Source organism: Ctenocephalides felis, unplaced genomic scaffold (genome assembly GCF_003426905.1).
Source record: "Ctenocephalides felis isolate EL2017-DRISC unplaced genomic scaffold, ASM342690v1 CF-g0.4_SCAFFOLD_03571, whole genome shotgun sequence".
Taxonomy (NCBI): Eukaryota; Metazoa; Arthropoda; class Insecta; order Siphonaptera; family Pulicidae; genus Ctenocephalides; species Ctenocephalides felis.
In genome coordinates this window covers 40642035-40657486 of record NW_020539725.1, presented here as the reverse complement: position 1 = coordinate 40657486, position 15452 = coordinate 40642035, and the positions used below count along the sequence as shown (strand labels likewise).

Sequence of the window (15452 nt, the reverse complement as noted above, 5' to 3'; positions counted from 1 at the left end):
CAATTTAGAAACAAATTCAAATTCGATTGAAAGTCCATATTATTTGGAAACAAAGCTATTGTTAATCTACAAATGCAATAATATTTTAGTCGAGTTATTATGATTATAAATTTTTCGTTCAGTTTCGTTTGCACACAGTTAAGAAATGTCGTGACCTGTGTTATTTCCATAACTTTTAAATGTTGGAAAAATACATAAAAAAGTTCAGAAAAATAATGATTTAAATTCAAACATACGTATATACAGAATTTTCTTATCATATATACAGGTATATATATATATATATATATATATATATATATATATATGATGTATATAATATAAAATTATATATATATATATATACATAGCTGGGCATTAACTCGTTAATCCGTTAATCGTTAATTAACGAAGTTAACATTTTGATTAACGGATTAACTTTTAAGTTAACTTTTGAAAATGTTAACGGACACGTTAACTTCCGTTAAAATGCCAGAAGTCCGTTAATCGTTAATCCAATGCCCAGGGCGGCCGCCTTTTGAGACGGCCGAGGGGCGGCCAAATGAAAAAAAGAACAAATTCAAAGACGGCCATAACAAAAAATGGTCGAAATAAATAGCTGTTGCATTAAAAGTCTACTGAATTAAAAGGCGGCCAAATTAAAAGACTGATGGATTAAGAGGCGGCCAAGCTCAAAGTCCGCTGAACTCATTCGCTGCCGTAAAGTCCGCTGTATATATCTAAAAGACCAAAATTACCGTAGTAAAAATCAGCCAAAGGCGGCCCTATTGAATGCGACTCTGTTTTTAAATAATTTATAAGTTATAAACTTGGTGTAAGTGGCAACTTTGCCTAAATCAAGTTGCATGAAGTATCCAACATGTGTTAATAATCGACTTAACAATGAAAATATATTAATTCATGAGTACATTGCAATGTGAAAAACTATCGCAGATTATTCAATTTTGTACAAATTTTCTAAAAATATTAGTTATGTTTTATAAATAGTTTAAAAATTACATATTATTGAACAAGAAACAAACTGTAGTAAATTAAAAACAAGATTCAAATTTCCAAAGCAATTTGTTAATCAATAACTGAAAAACGACTCGTCGATTATTGACAAAATTTAATCAGTAAGATTCTCAAATGGAAAACGTTTGTAATGGTTTTTGAATTTTTAAAATCAATTCACTAATTAAAAATTTGAGACTTTTTTGAAAATTCTAAAGGCAAAACTAAGCAGCACGAGTGCTTATCGAATTTACGAATTTTGACGATTTTTCAAATGGGATTGTGCATTTTTGAGAAAAGGTCGACTAAAGATGAAATTTTGACTCACGTAAAAAAGCGCCGCTCATTTTTGCAATCTTTGATAGTACATATTTTAAAAATTAAAATGACTTAATGTGGGTCGAAATATTTAGTTATCTTAGAGACCATGATCACTATCGCCAAAAAAGTTTTATAAATATCATCGTAAATCAGTATTCACCAATTAAACACGAAGAAACGAACCGACCGATCTCTTAGAACTAATCAGCACGATTCCTAAATGATATCTTTCAAACAGTTCCTGAATTTTTAAAATCGATGCAGAATTTTTGGCTAAAACGCGTACAATAAATTTTATATTTTTCTGTTGATTAGAAACAGCTTGGCCGATCGTCGCACAAAACTGACAGGCGCTAGTCATTATCTAGTTACCTCAAATGACTTTTAAACTTTTGAATTGGATTTAACCGTTTTTGAGAAAACGTTGCCGAAAATTCAAAAATCGGCTTTCAAACGATTCAGAATGACTTAAAATGTCGAGAAAACTTGAAAATTACAAGACGATTTTTTTCCTGAGAACATATTGGATATTTTCCTATTATGCTATTTTTAAGGGCGGCCATTTATATGCTCGCACGCAGGCGGCCACATACCCAGGCACGGCCCTGCCAATGCCTACTATTTACCGCACGGCACAGCTTTAGCCAATGCCTTATTAAATGACATAGAGAAAAGATTTGGACCACTCGTGAATGATGAACAGTGCCAACATGTTCAAAAGACTTGTTCAACGATTCATAAATCAATTTATTAAATACAATACTGCTATACCCTCAAGCGCTGCAGTTGAACGTTTGTTTTCCACGGGTAAAGACATTTTGACACCAAAACGAGCCTCGCTTTCAGACGAGAACTTCAACATGTTAATGTTCATGAAGAGAAATATGCACCTAATACCCGACGCTTAACCCGTCGCGCGTTTCCTATTTTTCGCAAAAAAACTCTTTCCCTTTATTTAGAAAAAAATTCTTGTAAAAACAATATGCAATCATAAAAACAGAAAGTTGACCAATAGCGTTATTATCACGGTGTGTGCATAAAGCTCGTCGCGCCATTAAGGGGTTGATTTACACATTTGAATTATACAAGTATTTTGTTTTATTCATAACCTGTTAACTTCCAGAACCTGAACCAATAAGTTTTTTAAGTTCACTAACGCAACGATATAAAAATGTAATTTTACACATATTAACGGATTAACGATTAACGTTAACTTGCGTTAATTATTCCGAAATGTAACGCTTTAACGTTTAACGAAGCTAACTTTTTTTGTAGCAGATTAACGATTAACGAAGTTAACTTTTTGATTAACGGTGCCCAGCTATGTATATATATATATATATATATATATATGTGTGTGATATATATAATATAAAATAATATAATATTTTATTAGTAGAAATATGAAGGTACAAAAAAATGTTATTAACTATATGAAATATTTTTCGCGTTATGAGGTCAACAAATGATGTCTTCAATGAATTCAAATATTTAGTAAGCATTAGTATCCTAAATAGTTCCAGAAATAATATTTTTTTAGTAAATTCCCATAGAAGTAAGAATTGATATGAATTCCATATAAATTCCGACTACTCAATTCCAAAATACACATAAGACTATATTGACTCCTCACAACTAAAATATATATAGAATAATATGTTTATATTTTTATCTAGTTTGTACATAAGATACCTGAGTTAATTACTTGTCTAGCTCTGCGTTTTATTTGGACAAACTTATATTTAACTTTGTTTACTATTGAATTATTATTGAAAAACGTCGTTTAAAAAATATCAGTGGGCCAAGAACTTTTAATAATATTTACCAATTGATTATCTACAATTATCTATCTAATCCAGAATAATAATAAGCGTTACTTTGAATTATTCACATTCAACATTTAAAGTAAAATAATATTTTGGAGGTTGCGTTTTCATAATCAAAAAATATCAAAATATATATTTGATCGTAAAATAAATATAATATAAATAACTCATTTTGTATAAATATATTGTAAGGGCTTATGTAAGCATTGAAGCGGTAAGTATGGAAAATCTGTAAAATATGATTCTCTCTATTTTATTAATATATATATATATATATATATATATATATATCAGATCTCTCCTAAACAATATCGAAACTTTATCAACCATAATCCTTAGTAGGTACACAGTCTATTGAGGTCAAAATAACAATGACACATCCTTATATATAAAGGATTCTAATATCCTTTTGATAACGGCCAGGATGATACTTAGAAACCATACAAAAGTAAACACAAACAGCTTTTAGAAAGTTGATGATTGGTAATGGAAACTTATTATTAATTATTCCCCAAATGGTGTATAGAGATTTTCACGCATTAGACAAATATAATGTGAATAACCTCGTTTACAAGTTAGTTAGGACATAACACTTCTAAACAAGGTTAAACAAGAAAAATAATAACAAAAAACAACGAAATCAAACTATAAAAATAAATGCAATAAACTAGAAAATGGAAAGAAATGAATGTGTACAATAACAAACAGTGGCTTCTCGCTTAAGATTTTGACTAACCTTTTCAAATTTTTCACATTTTTTTCAGAACAAATTTAATTATTATTATGGACGAATTTTTTTAGTAATATCTGTTTTAACTATTTGAACCCCTAGAAAGAATACTAAGAACTTTTGTTGTGTTATTCTTGGCTACAAAAATTTCAAGAACCATTGCATCTGTACAATAATGAAAAATATTTGATATAAAAAAATATTATTAATTTGCTTTATAATTTTTAGTGCAATTACAAAAATTAGTATGAGAAATAGTTAATTCTGAACGCATACAGTGCCTATAATTTTAAGTTTTACATATTAATATCATCATAAATGCAAAAGCACTAAGTCAGTCAGTATTTTTGAAACATTATTTTGTTTGTGTCTCGCATATTAGGTCGTTGATCATATAAGTGTATAGTTTATCTTCTTTTAGGCGAATTTTTGGCCGGTCACATCATTCAGACTACATAATACAGACTCTCATAATACCAAAAAATCCTAATTTTTTATTCAATATAAACTGTCTGAAGTGGACCCGTTGCAAAAGATCGCGAAACATAAGTACGATAATAAGATTATTGGTGGGTGCTTGTCTCTATAAAAGAAACTTCACTTTTGTGGAATTTCTTTCTATAGAAGTATTTTGTTTATATATAGAATTAAATTATCGATAACTCAATGTATGGATAAATTTTAAAAATATTTTTATTTGGCCATTTAGCTGTCCAAATTTTATTGTATTAATTTTTAAATATGATACTTGTTGAAGTGAGCTATGAAAATTTATTTTAAAGAACATCATCAAATTCGTAGGATATTTAATTACGTTTAACTTTTAAGTTATGATTTATTGGCGCTATTATATAGAGACTATATAATATATTTTCTTATTTATGATTTGAAATAAAAAACACAGAAGGCAATATTTATTGTATGGTATAAATGGCATGTCTAGGTTTTCGAACTTAATAATTTTCGCATAGAAATTTGAATCTTTTTAAAGTATAGAATATATAGATTCTATATTCTATACCGAGAATATAGAATAAAATTTATTTTTAATTCCTTTAAGACTCATGGTTCTATATGCATGTCACTTGATATTACTACATTTCAAAATTTCGATTATTCAGCAATTTATATAGTATAATAATTTCCATAGTTCAATATGAAGTATTAAAAACTGTTGATGGTTTTGCAATAACTAATATGTCTCTTGTGTATAACGGCTAACTTATTTATTTGTGAGATGTATGAAAAATGCTGGATTAAAATTCTAAACAAATACAAAATTATCTAACATGATATAACCGTCTGTTTATACTAAACAATAATACATTTTCTGACTAGAAAGCAACCCTTATTTTTATCGGCTCACATTGGTCTATTATCCTAACAAGTTTTGTTTCGGCCGTGAAAATTTCCTTGAAAAGGGGCTTCTCGAACAAAAAATGCGTTTGGCATAGATCTATCAGGCAGTAAATATCAATCACCAAAAGTCCTAGGTCTATTCGGAAACAACAAAGTTAGTTTGGAAGGTAGATAAGTGAATATGTTACGAGGAAAGATATATGACCGCGCAAAGTCGAAGTAATTCATCAAGGGTTGCCGTTCATTATCACACGAGAGGGATTATTGCGAAATGAAAAATTGGAAAATGAAGACAATAGAACTAATTTTCATATAAAAGAAGAACAAAACATTACGATAATAAAAAAGAATACCAAAAAAGACGAATTTTATTAGATCAAAGCTATAATTTATGTTGCACAATAAAACTAATTTTCTGTACCAACAACACAGTAATAACCATCATAGATTTCAGATTTTTTAGATTAATCACTAATCACAATTTCTAAAAAAATGTATTCGCATTTATTTATATATATATATATATATATATATATATATATATATTTAAACTTGTTTTCCAAAAAAAGCTTTCTCAAAAATGTATCAATATAAATAACTATCATCCTTATATATAGAAATATATAGGAATGAATCGCAAATAATATTTTTAAAAATATCAATTATCATTCAAGAAAATTCTACTTGTTAAATTTCATACCATTTAATTAATAAGTACAAAAACAGTGAAAGCTACTCAAGAGTATATTGCACTTGAAATAATCTCAATAAGTGCAAAATATAATATGGAGAATTATATAATATAGCAAACAAGATTATAGAAGATACGCGAAACAATTTTGAGTTTCTTCAAACAATTTCTTCGAAATATAAAGTTTACGGAATAATAGATGTTAAATTCAAATAAGTGGCATTTAATTGCTTGCAATTTCGAAACGCAAAAGGAACATCATGTACTTGCGGAAAACTTACTATTAAGTTTCATAGCTCATTATCACTTTATGAAATTAATAAAGTCTTACAACATAAAGCTATTATCAACCCTTTAAGCATTACATTTAGCACGTGTAGGCCTTGCAAGTGGAATTATTCCATTTAAGGATAAAGTAACTTCCGAATGTTTATATTGTTGAGAAAGTAACCAAAACTATTTGTAATAATAATTAATATCCTTCTCCGTGGAGCAGCAATGAAAATCAGGATAAGAAAAAATATATATAAAATAATCTAAAAAATGAGCTATTAGAAAATTCTATTTACCGCTCTTCAAAATCAAGTTCAATGAAATTTCAAATTTTGGTACCTGCGTATAATCTTTCAATGTAATATTAAAATATTTATATAAACACGTTTATATATAAGAAAAACTGACATAAACGATCAGATATTTATTTATAATTTAAGCAAAGTTATGATGTGCCACTGATATTTCGACGTTCAAGTTACAATTCATTTATTACTTAACCTTGGCATTATCACGTTTCAAAACATATGCGGCCATTTGAACTTTATGAAAATCAAAACACTAAAATAGTGTACATTATAAACAGAAAGGCAGAAATCAGAAAAAAACATACAGCATTATAATTTATATCTTATATATATATATATATATATATATATATATATAACAAGGTACAACTTTCATTGATGTATCTCCGCGGTGTTTTTCTTCAATAAGTTTAACACTCCGAATCGGTCTCGCCGCGCCTTAATTGGAGAAAGCATCACATGTTTGTTGAACCGTGAAAAGCCATTATGACCAAAGAAAAGCGATTGGCAAAACAAAGAGACGTTTTCCAATTATCGTTGTCAATTCGCAGTGACGCGTGCTCGAAATTCTCGAATTTTCTGTACAATCTCAATCGACATAGCCCTCGAGGGGCACCTCCGAAAGCAAGATTAATAAATTCCTCTCGCATCATGTTTACCGTAAAAAATTGCGACGTAAAACTTAAGTGTTCATTAAATCCTTTAAGAGAATCTTCAAGAAAATATTACTGAAAAATAAGGCAAAAATATGAGACAAAATTGTATAAAAAATGGGCAAAAAAGATATAAGAGCGGCTTTAAAAATTCTACTTGTATTAAATAATCACTATAAAGCCTTTTTAATTTGAAATATAAGTAATATATACACTGTAAATAATATCAAAATATTTATCTTTTTCATTCAGAGTTTTTTTATAGAAAATGCACGCACGCCAATCTTTTACGTTCTGCGGAAATGCATCCAATTCAGAAAATATCCCCAAAGCGCGTTTTTTGTTCTAACTTCATTTTAAAAATCATGCGAATAATTGTAAATTCGAATTGAAATTATTTCCTTACTTCCGCAATATTTCCGCATAAAGCCAAGTCTAATTTTCGCATAACAAAGGCCATTATTTTCTTTGCAGAGGCGGCAGCAGATATTTTTGCGAGGAACGCGACGCCTTACAAGGCATACCATTTCCTGGAACCACAACCGTATGTAAATTGAGAAGAAAAAAACCTGTCACCAGCAACTCCTGCAGTAGCCAAATGAAAGTGACAAAGATGCTATTGATTGTATCCACCGTATTTGTTTGCCTGAATCTTCCATCGTACGTCATGCGACTCAGAGCATTCATTGAGGTATGAAATCTTATTATGAACGCTTAATTTGGCTTTTAAAACAAGCATAATAACTTCTCGATAAGATCAAGTCAGGACCTACTGGCTGTGCAAATTATATGAAGAAGTAAATCATATTTTAATAGATCAATACGTTCATCAAATTTGATTTGGTAATTAGGTTTTAGTTCCTAGTTTCACGACTTTTTCGAAAAAATATGAAAAGTCAAAACACGTTTTCGTTCCACATAAAGACAAGTTTACTAGAATAAAATCTTCCTTTAGAAGCTGAAACTATAGCTTCACTGCACTAAATGGCTAGTAGTTGGATAATTATATAATTATGGTTCACGCAATGCTGCTTTGCTTCATGCTTCATGTTTGTGAACAATTACTTAATAAATTGAGAAGTATTAGGAGGATAAAAAATGATATCAATAATACTATTATTAATATTATAAAATACATAAAACGTTAATTGATCCTGTCGAGTTATCGGTGGAGCGATCAGGTAGCATAACCAAACATCGGCACAGAGCGCATATAAGAGCATAGACATTGCATTTTATAACAAAAAAATCGAGAAATTAAATCAGCCATTTAAAACTATCCATTTAAACATAGAAGTAACAAATGCAAATAATTTGTATCTAAGTTCATATGAAGCTACGAGCTAGGTTACCAAGCTGAATCTCTGTAATAGCGTTTTGAAATAATAAGCATTCACTGATTATTGAGTAGGCGTGTTTGTTTGCGAGAAATACCACTATTCGTAATTAGAATTCCATAACATATTTATATATATATATATATATATATATATATAGCGAGTATGTGTGAAACTTTCATATAAATTCAACGATATTAATATAATTACGCAATATAGCATAAATTCTGATAATGATAATAATTGTTTTCGATATAAATTTAGTTGTTATGAGCAACCGGAGACAATCATGTGTAAGATTTAACTTATAATTAGTTAAGTTATAGTTAATATTTGACAAAAATGGAAAAAAAAGATATTACTGCGAAGAAAATACTACATAGTATTTTTTAAAAATCTACGGCATGATGTAAAAGCTTCAATTTGTTTGAATCCGCATCTGATGTAGGAATTGTAATTCAAGAATATTTGCGTTATTTCTTCATAATTTATATGTCAAACAACTACTAGTACATAAATATATCTTAAATAATATATTTTCTAATAGTATTACCTTATAATTAAATAACATAATGCATTACGTCGATTTCATAATCACAACCAAAGTCAACTGACAAGCAAGCTCCTGTCTAGGAATTTGCAAGCATTTTTTCTTATTACACAGTCAAACTTCAATATTTATCTCACATATCTATAAACTAAAATTAATTACATCCAGAAATCAACACTCTCTTCTAACTACAACTACTAAATATACACTATACTCTACAATATGTTATTTATACTTAGGAATTTCTTCTTATATATTGGTCCCATTATTATAAAATATATTTTCTCTCGTGTACATTTGAATAAAAGCAAATGATTTATTGTGAACACGCTTACGTGAGAAAATTTTTCGTCTTTTTTAATATGCAGAAGCATTATAGTCGTCAGCAATTTTGATCGAAATGCCAGCAATAAATTTGGTGGTCATTATTCTCTGACAATATGCTATTAATAAATTTAATATATATATATATATATATATACTAGTGAACACGTCAACAATTATTTATTCTTCAATGAAAATAGAACAAATATAGAATGCAATGATTGCAAAAACTTTTTAGATTATAATTGCATTTAGCATTTAGAAAAAAATATCCAAAAACGTTACAAAAGTTTAACGTGTAATGCGCTTCTATATAAATATGATCTCTATATCTTCACACATACAGTAATATCAACAATTCTTATAAAGTGATACATCTCTACACATAAATTTATAATAAAACTGAAATTCCGTAAATAGCTCTGGAACCCAAGCATTCACAAAAAATTTCCGCCCGGAGCCGTTTTATAAAACTTTAGACTGCCTATCTGATGCGAATGTCCAGGTATCAGAATTATCCGGATCGTATGTTAAACGTTCAATATTTATACAAGTCCCGGAGCCGCCGGAGCAAATGATCAAAGGTGATAAACTCTTTGCTTTTCGTTACTGCGTACTGAAAACGCCTATGGAAAACGCATGTCGAACCGCAAATGTGGAAAATAAAATTGCTTGGCGATAATGCTTGTTGTATTTGCAATGCGAGAAAATTGAAATTGTATTCGCCATTTCAGTTTAAAAATTCCTATTGATTAGCAGACACACTGTTTAAACGTGCGGAATTGAGAATAATTAATTTGAAACAGACACGCCTAATAAGTTTTATATTTTTATAAACTTATTTCTATTAACATTTAAATACGAATCAGAACAATTGAAGCTATTGAAGTATAAATAACTCAAAATGTAGTAAGAATGCAATTATGAAACAAATATTTTTTCTACTATCTTCAAAAGGTTCCAAAAACTTTGTTATATATGTAAATATAAAGCATAATTAACGTTTTATAAATGCTGAATATATTCAAATTCAAATATTCAAATCAAACTGTTTGTAATGAATAAATATAACAAATATTTTTGATTCAAAGATTTTCATTCTACCTCTATTATCCTAAAAGTAGAACTATATCGAACATACTGACAAATTTAAACACGTGTATTTACAACATTTATAACTATTCAAAACTTTTCTCAGTTTCACCATGAATATTATCATAAATATATTATGATAGAAGCTCGCCGTTGTGGTTTTGTTTAGACGTAATAAACAGAATTCACCCGAGATTTTGCAAAGCCCATTAAAATTATGGTTAGAATACATTTGATACTAAACAAATACACTTTCCTACTTTATAATTGAATATAAACTGAAACTGAATTGAAATTAAATTTTAGGACGAGCGAAAGAAGAAATTAAGAGTAAAATAAATATTAATTATTGTAGTCAATTGCAATATGTGCCAAGTTGAATTTGGTGAAAAATTACTGTGTTTTAAAGTTATTTCAATTACTAAATTTAATAGTCCATAAATATGGATAAACCATTGATAAATGTTTTCATTATATAAATGATTATATTAATTATAAAGTTACAAAATGCAAAAAATTGTACGGTAATTAACTGGTGGTGCAATCTCGTATATAAGTTAATAAATTGTAGAAAACAAATGATCATAATTTTATAATATCATTTACTTGAAATATTTGATTAACACTAAAAACAGAGATATAATCAAATCACTTATAAGAGCTCAAAAAACATATAACTCAAAATTTTGAAACGGGCTAAAAAAAAAGTCTTAAAAAAATCGATTCAGTTCATTTCACATTTTATTTTATCAGCATCAACTTTTAGGCGGAAACTGCATCATTTCAAATCACGGCATGAAAAATGTATATTATACGTCAGTGCCTACTTTTGGCTTTCAAGTTAAGATTTTCGCCTTATGTAATTCTTTCAGTCGAGCGCTTTCAGATGAAACTGAAGAACACGTTGCGTATAATAAGTTTTAAAGATAAATAAATGTAATCAGGATGATATTGCACAATTTTTCTCAGACTTCAAACACAAGGATAAATAAGAAATGTGGTACAGAAGTAATATAAAATAAAATATTTTTCGTTTTTACCTACTAAATGCGCGAAAATAAGGAAGACGTAGTATAAATAAATTTTCGTTTAGATAATTCTAAATAAATAATTTAATTCAGATTTTAGCTCAATCATAAACAATTTCATTTGTCTTCAAGCCAAAAATTATTATTATCGGTATTCATTACTATTTAAAAATAATCAAATCAAAACTCCTAAAGTATATAATTTCCGATTTTTCACTTTAACAATATTCAATAAATTGCAATAAAAATATTTTAAAATTAACAGCTCTTTGATTAAATGTATTGTAAAATATAAATGTCAAAGGGTGTGCGTGATATAGATCGCTATTCTAGTTAAAAGCACTTAAGTATATTGCAAATATAGTAAATTAAGGCCATATGTTATGTCATTACTTGCATGTCACTACTTCCGATAGCAATTGCTATTCATAATATACTTACTGCTATTTGCCTTCATAAAAACCTTTCAGCATAAAATATTTCCCATTTTTCATTAGTTTTATCTATCAATTAAGCAAACTATCTGCAGGGATTAATATCTGTCAGTGGAAAAATACAGTGCACGCTTATAAAGCAATATGGATTAAAAAGATATAAATATACATAATATGGACTTTAACATTGATTAAAGCATTTTTTTTTTCAAAAGAAAAATGTACTACTAGGGTATAATCAAATATATTTGGACAAGTAAGATTATTAAAACTTACACGTCCTGTCTTGTTCTTGCATTCGTTCCGCAATATTATATATATATATATATATATATATACATATAATATAGGTATATTTATATTTGTTCAACGTTTTTACGCTCCAACCAACTTTTCTGATTGATTCTCAGACATTTCGATATACCGCGCGATTGTAGTAGTGAGAAAGTCAATAGAGAACATAATTGATTCAAATACAAGTTCGAATTGACTCAATATCAAATTAAATGTGCCAAAATCAGACGTCAAAGCAAATAATTACATTAGAGCTCTAGCACCTATTCCTTTATAACAAACATGATGAATCTACTGTATGAATGTTATATTAGTTAGTGAAATCAGATCAAACGTTTATTCAAAACTGTATTCTACCTTTGCTGACAATTGCACGTATTATGTATTCTTTGATATAAAATTCAACCATAATAAGAAAATTCGTTTACATTACCATTATAGAAATGTATATTAATTTCAAAACACATTCTGGATTTCTCACAACCTCTTGCAAATGCAATTCATTGTATTTATATCTTATAAGTGCCATATATAGTATTTTAAAAAATGTCCATGAAATTCTATTTAACGCTTCAAAGAATAATAAATATATTATATATTTCGTCGGAGGATTTAAACCCTTCATAGAAATATGTCAAAACTGTATGTCTCAGAGTCTCATATGTCTAAGTATTCAATAAATAAAGCATGCACTTGATGAATATATAGAATAGCTCGGATTTCCATTGCGATGAAGTATTTCAAGTCTCTCTATATCATAGGAATTTTTCCAAATATCTCGCACGTGCGATAATCATAGTTCAGCAGTTGTTATCATAACATCCGAAATATGTTATCCGAAGCATGTTATTCAAGTGCCTCCTATCTATACCCAGATACCCTCGTCTTGCTCAATGTATTCCATAATATGTCAAAGATTTTTCTCCAGCCTGTCTGTCTACAGAGATATCGCATACTGATCTTATCTTGTAATCAAATCGCTACATGTGATAAAAATGGCGCGGTTAACATGAAAAAGATTGTGAAAAAATTGTTTTGCTCTATTGCAAATCTAATACTAAATTTATGGGCTCTATACAATCTGTTGATAGATCTAGATAAATTAACTATTCCATAAAACGTCATTTATTATTCCGTATAACTTTGAATTTAACAATACGTCGGATCCATTTTTTTGCGAACATTTAACGTTAGTACTATAAATAGTTATAATATAAAAATGTTACATGTTCTTTTATTCTCAATAATTTTCATAATTCAATATATAATCTACGACTATATATAAAGTTTAATATTATATCTCAGGTTTATATTTGTGATTATTTTCAGTTGAAATTCGCCGAATCAAACATTGTAGTTCACATAAATCTCCGTATCTGATTGTAACCTATCTTTAATAGTATCATTTTATTACTGCTAAATCATTCAAACGCAACCCACAACCTTCAAGGATTTAACTTGACTGTAAAGTTTTATATATTGCTATACTAAAAGTTTTAGTATATCATTTTATTACCCAATCTAACTAATGTTGCGTTATAATATATATTATGAAATCAAATAATTTATATGAAAAATTACTTCAAATTGTAGTTGGATTTTCAATTAATGTTAAGATAACATTTAAACTAACATTTAAATAAGGTAGTTTTATTAAAAAATTGGCAAAAATATGGTAATAAAAATCGATTGATAAAATTTATTAAGTAATTTAATTACCAACGTTTCAAAAACTAATAATAATTGATATTTCACGCTGTAAGGATAACAAATATATATATTAAATGAAAAGATACAAGAATTATACTTGTATGTGAATTATTTAAGAAAGTGCAAATAAAATATTTAAATATGTATAAAGTACAGAACAATATTTTGTAGAAAATATGTTAATAGATATTGAAAATGTCTATCTCATACCAGTGCAAATATTTTCGTAATAAATAATATAATAGAAAAATCACTATATGCTTATAACAGGCCTTAATGATGATAGCCAAACTAATCTTAAGCTCGTATAAAGACACACGTACACGATCGCTCCACCGCTAAATTAGGCACAATAATCCATTAGCAATCCAGAGAAAGTTAAACGACATGTATATTTGGGTTTTGAATTATTTTAAGATACGCATTCGCTAATTTATTACTAATTATTTGAAGATTATTCAAATCCAGTTTTCCCAAAGACAGTAAAGCTCGAAGAGTAATGTAATGTTGTTAACATGTTTTGTATATTTTCATAAATCCATAATTTCGTTAATATAATAGTTATGACAAAGAAATAATCTGTGGGGCAAGCACATCGTTATCGAATTTCGGATCCAAATCTTACATTAATCGAAATGAAATATTTCTTGTAATCTCTATAGAAATGTATAGGTAATAAAGCATTGCGCCATAAAATATTGAAATAAATATTTCTAACATTACATATTTATATGCGAACCAAACAACAATTAAACTAGCTTTGTCATGCCAACTTCTTCCAAGGCATCAAACTTAATTTATCTATTTCATTTATTTCCAGAGCGATGAACCGCCAAGTCGAACGACAGTCATAATTCAATACTATTGTGCAATATTTTTCAATACAAACTTCGGCATAAATTTTGCTCTGTATTGTGTAAGTGGGCAAAATTTCAGACGTGCTGTAGCTTCCATGTTATGTCCCAGTAGGACAAATGACTGGTACAGGAGCAGGCAGAGTGCTCTGGACATCGATTTGTGAGAAGGAAGAACCATGGAAGGTGGTACGCAAGTTACAGGTAAAATGAGATAAATAAATATTTATCTGTTATAAATTGAAATATTTCTGGTAAGTGCAATATATAACAATTGTTTGAACTATTACTTTTATCCAATAAAAATAAATATCCTAAGTAATTAGTAAACTTATTTCGTTTTATAAAATATTTATTATATAATGTTTTTTCCTAACCAAAACTAGCATCACCTGCATATAGCAAATTAATTGTTTGATCCCAAAAAATAGATTAGTCACGTTACTGCTAAAACTACAAAATTCCATAATATATTCTATGAACTATGGAATTGCAAAAGTTATCAGGAATCTACCTAAATAAATCTTTATATTTCTTCGCACCTTTTATATCTTATATCAAGAAAGAGTTATTTATGGAGTTTTGACTATCTAAAGAACCTTTTGTATAGATATTCAAACTATTTCGCAACAAGGATAAATTATGAAGCAGAACTTTGTGCGAGAATTTGACTTA

General features: G+C 28.2%; 1 protein-coding gene across 1 annotated transcript in view; it reads left to right on the top strand.

Annotated features, from left to right (window-relative positions):
• LOC113386047 (somatostatin receptor type 4-like) overlaps positions 1-14944 on the top strand; it is a 33929-nt gene extending 18985 nt beyond the window's left edge. The window contains exons 4-5 of the mRNA XM_026623856.1: positions 7629-7845; positions 14744-14944. Coding sequence (XP_026479641.1) covers positions 7629-7845; positions 14744-14944 — 418 coding nt within the window. The remainder of the gene's footprint in view (positions 1-7628; positions 7846-14743) is intronic.
• Positions 14945-15452: the final 508 nt, after the last annotated feature.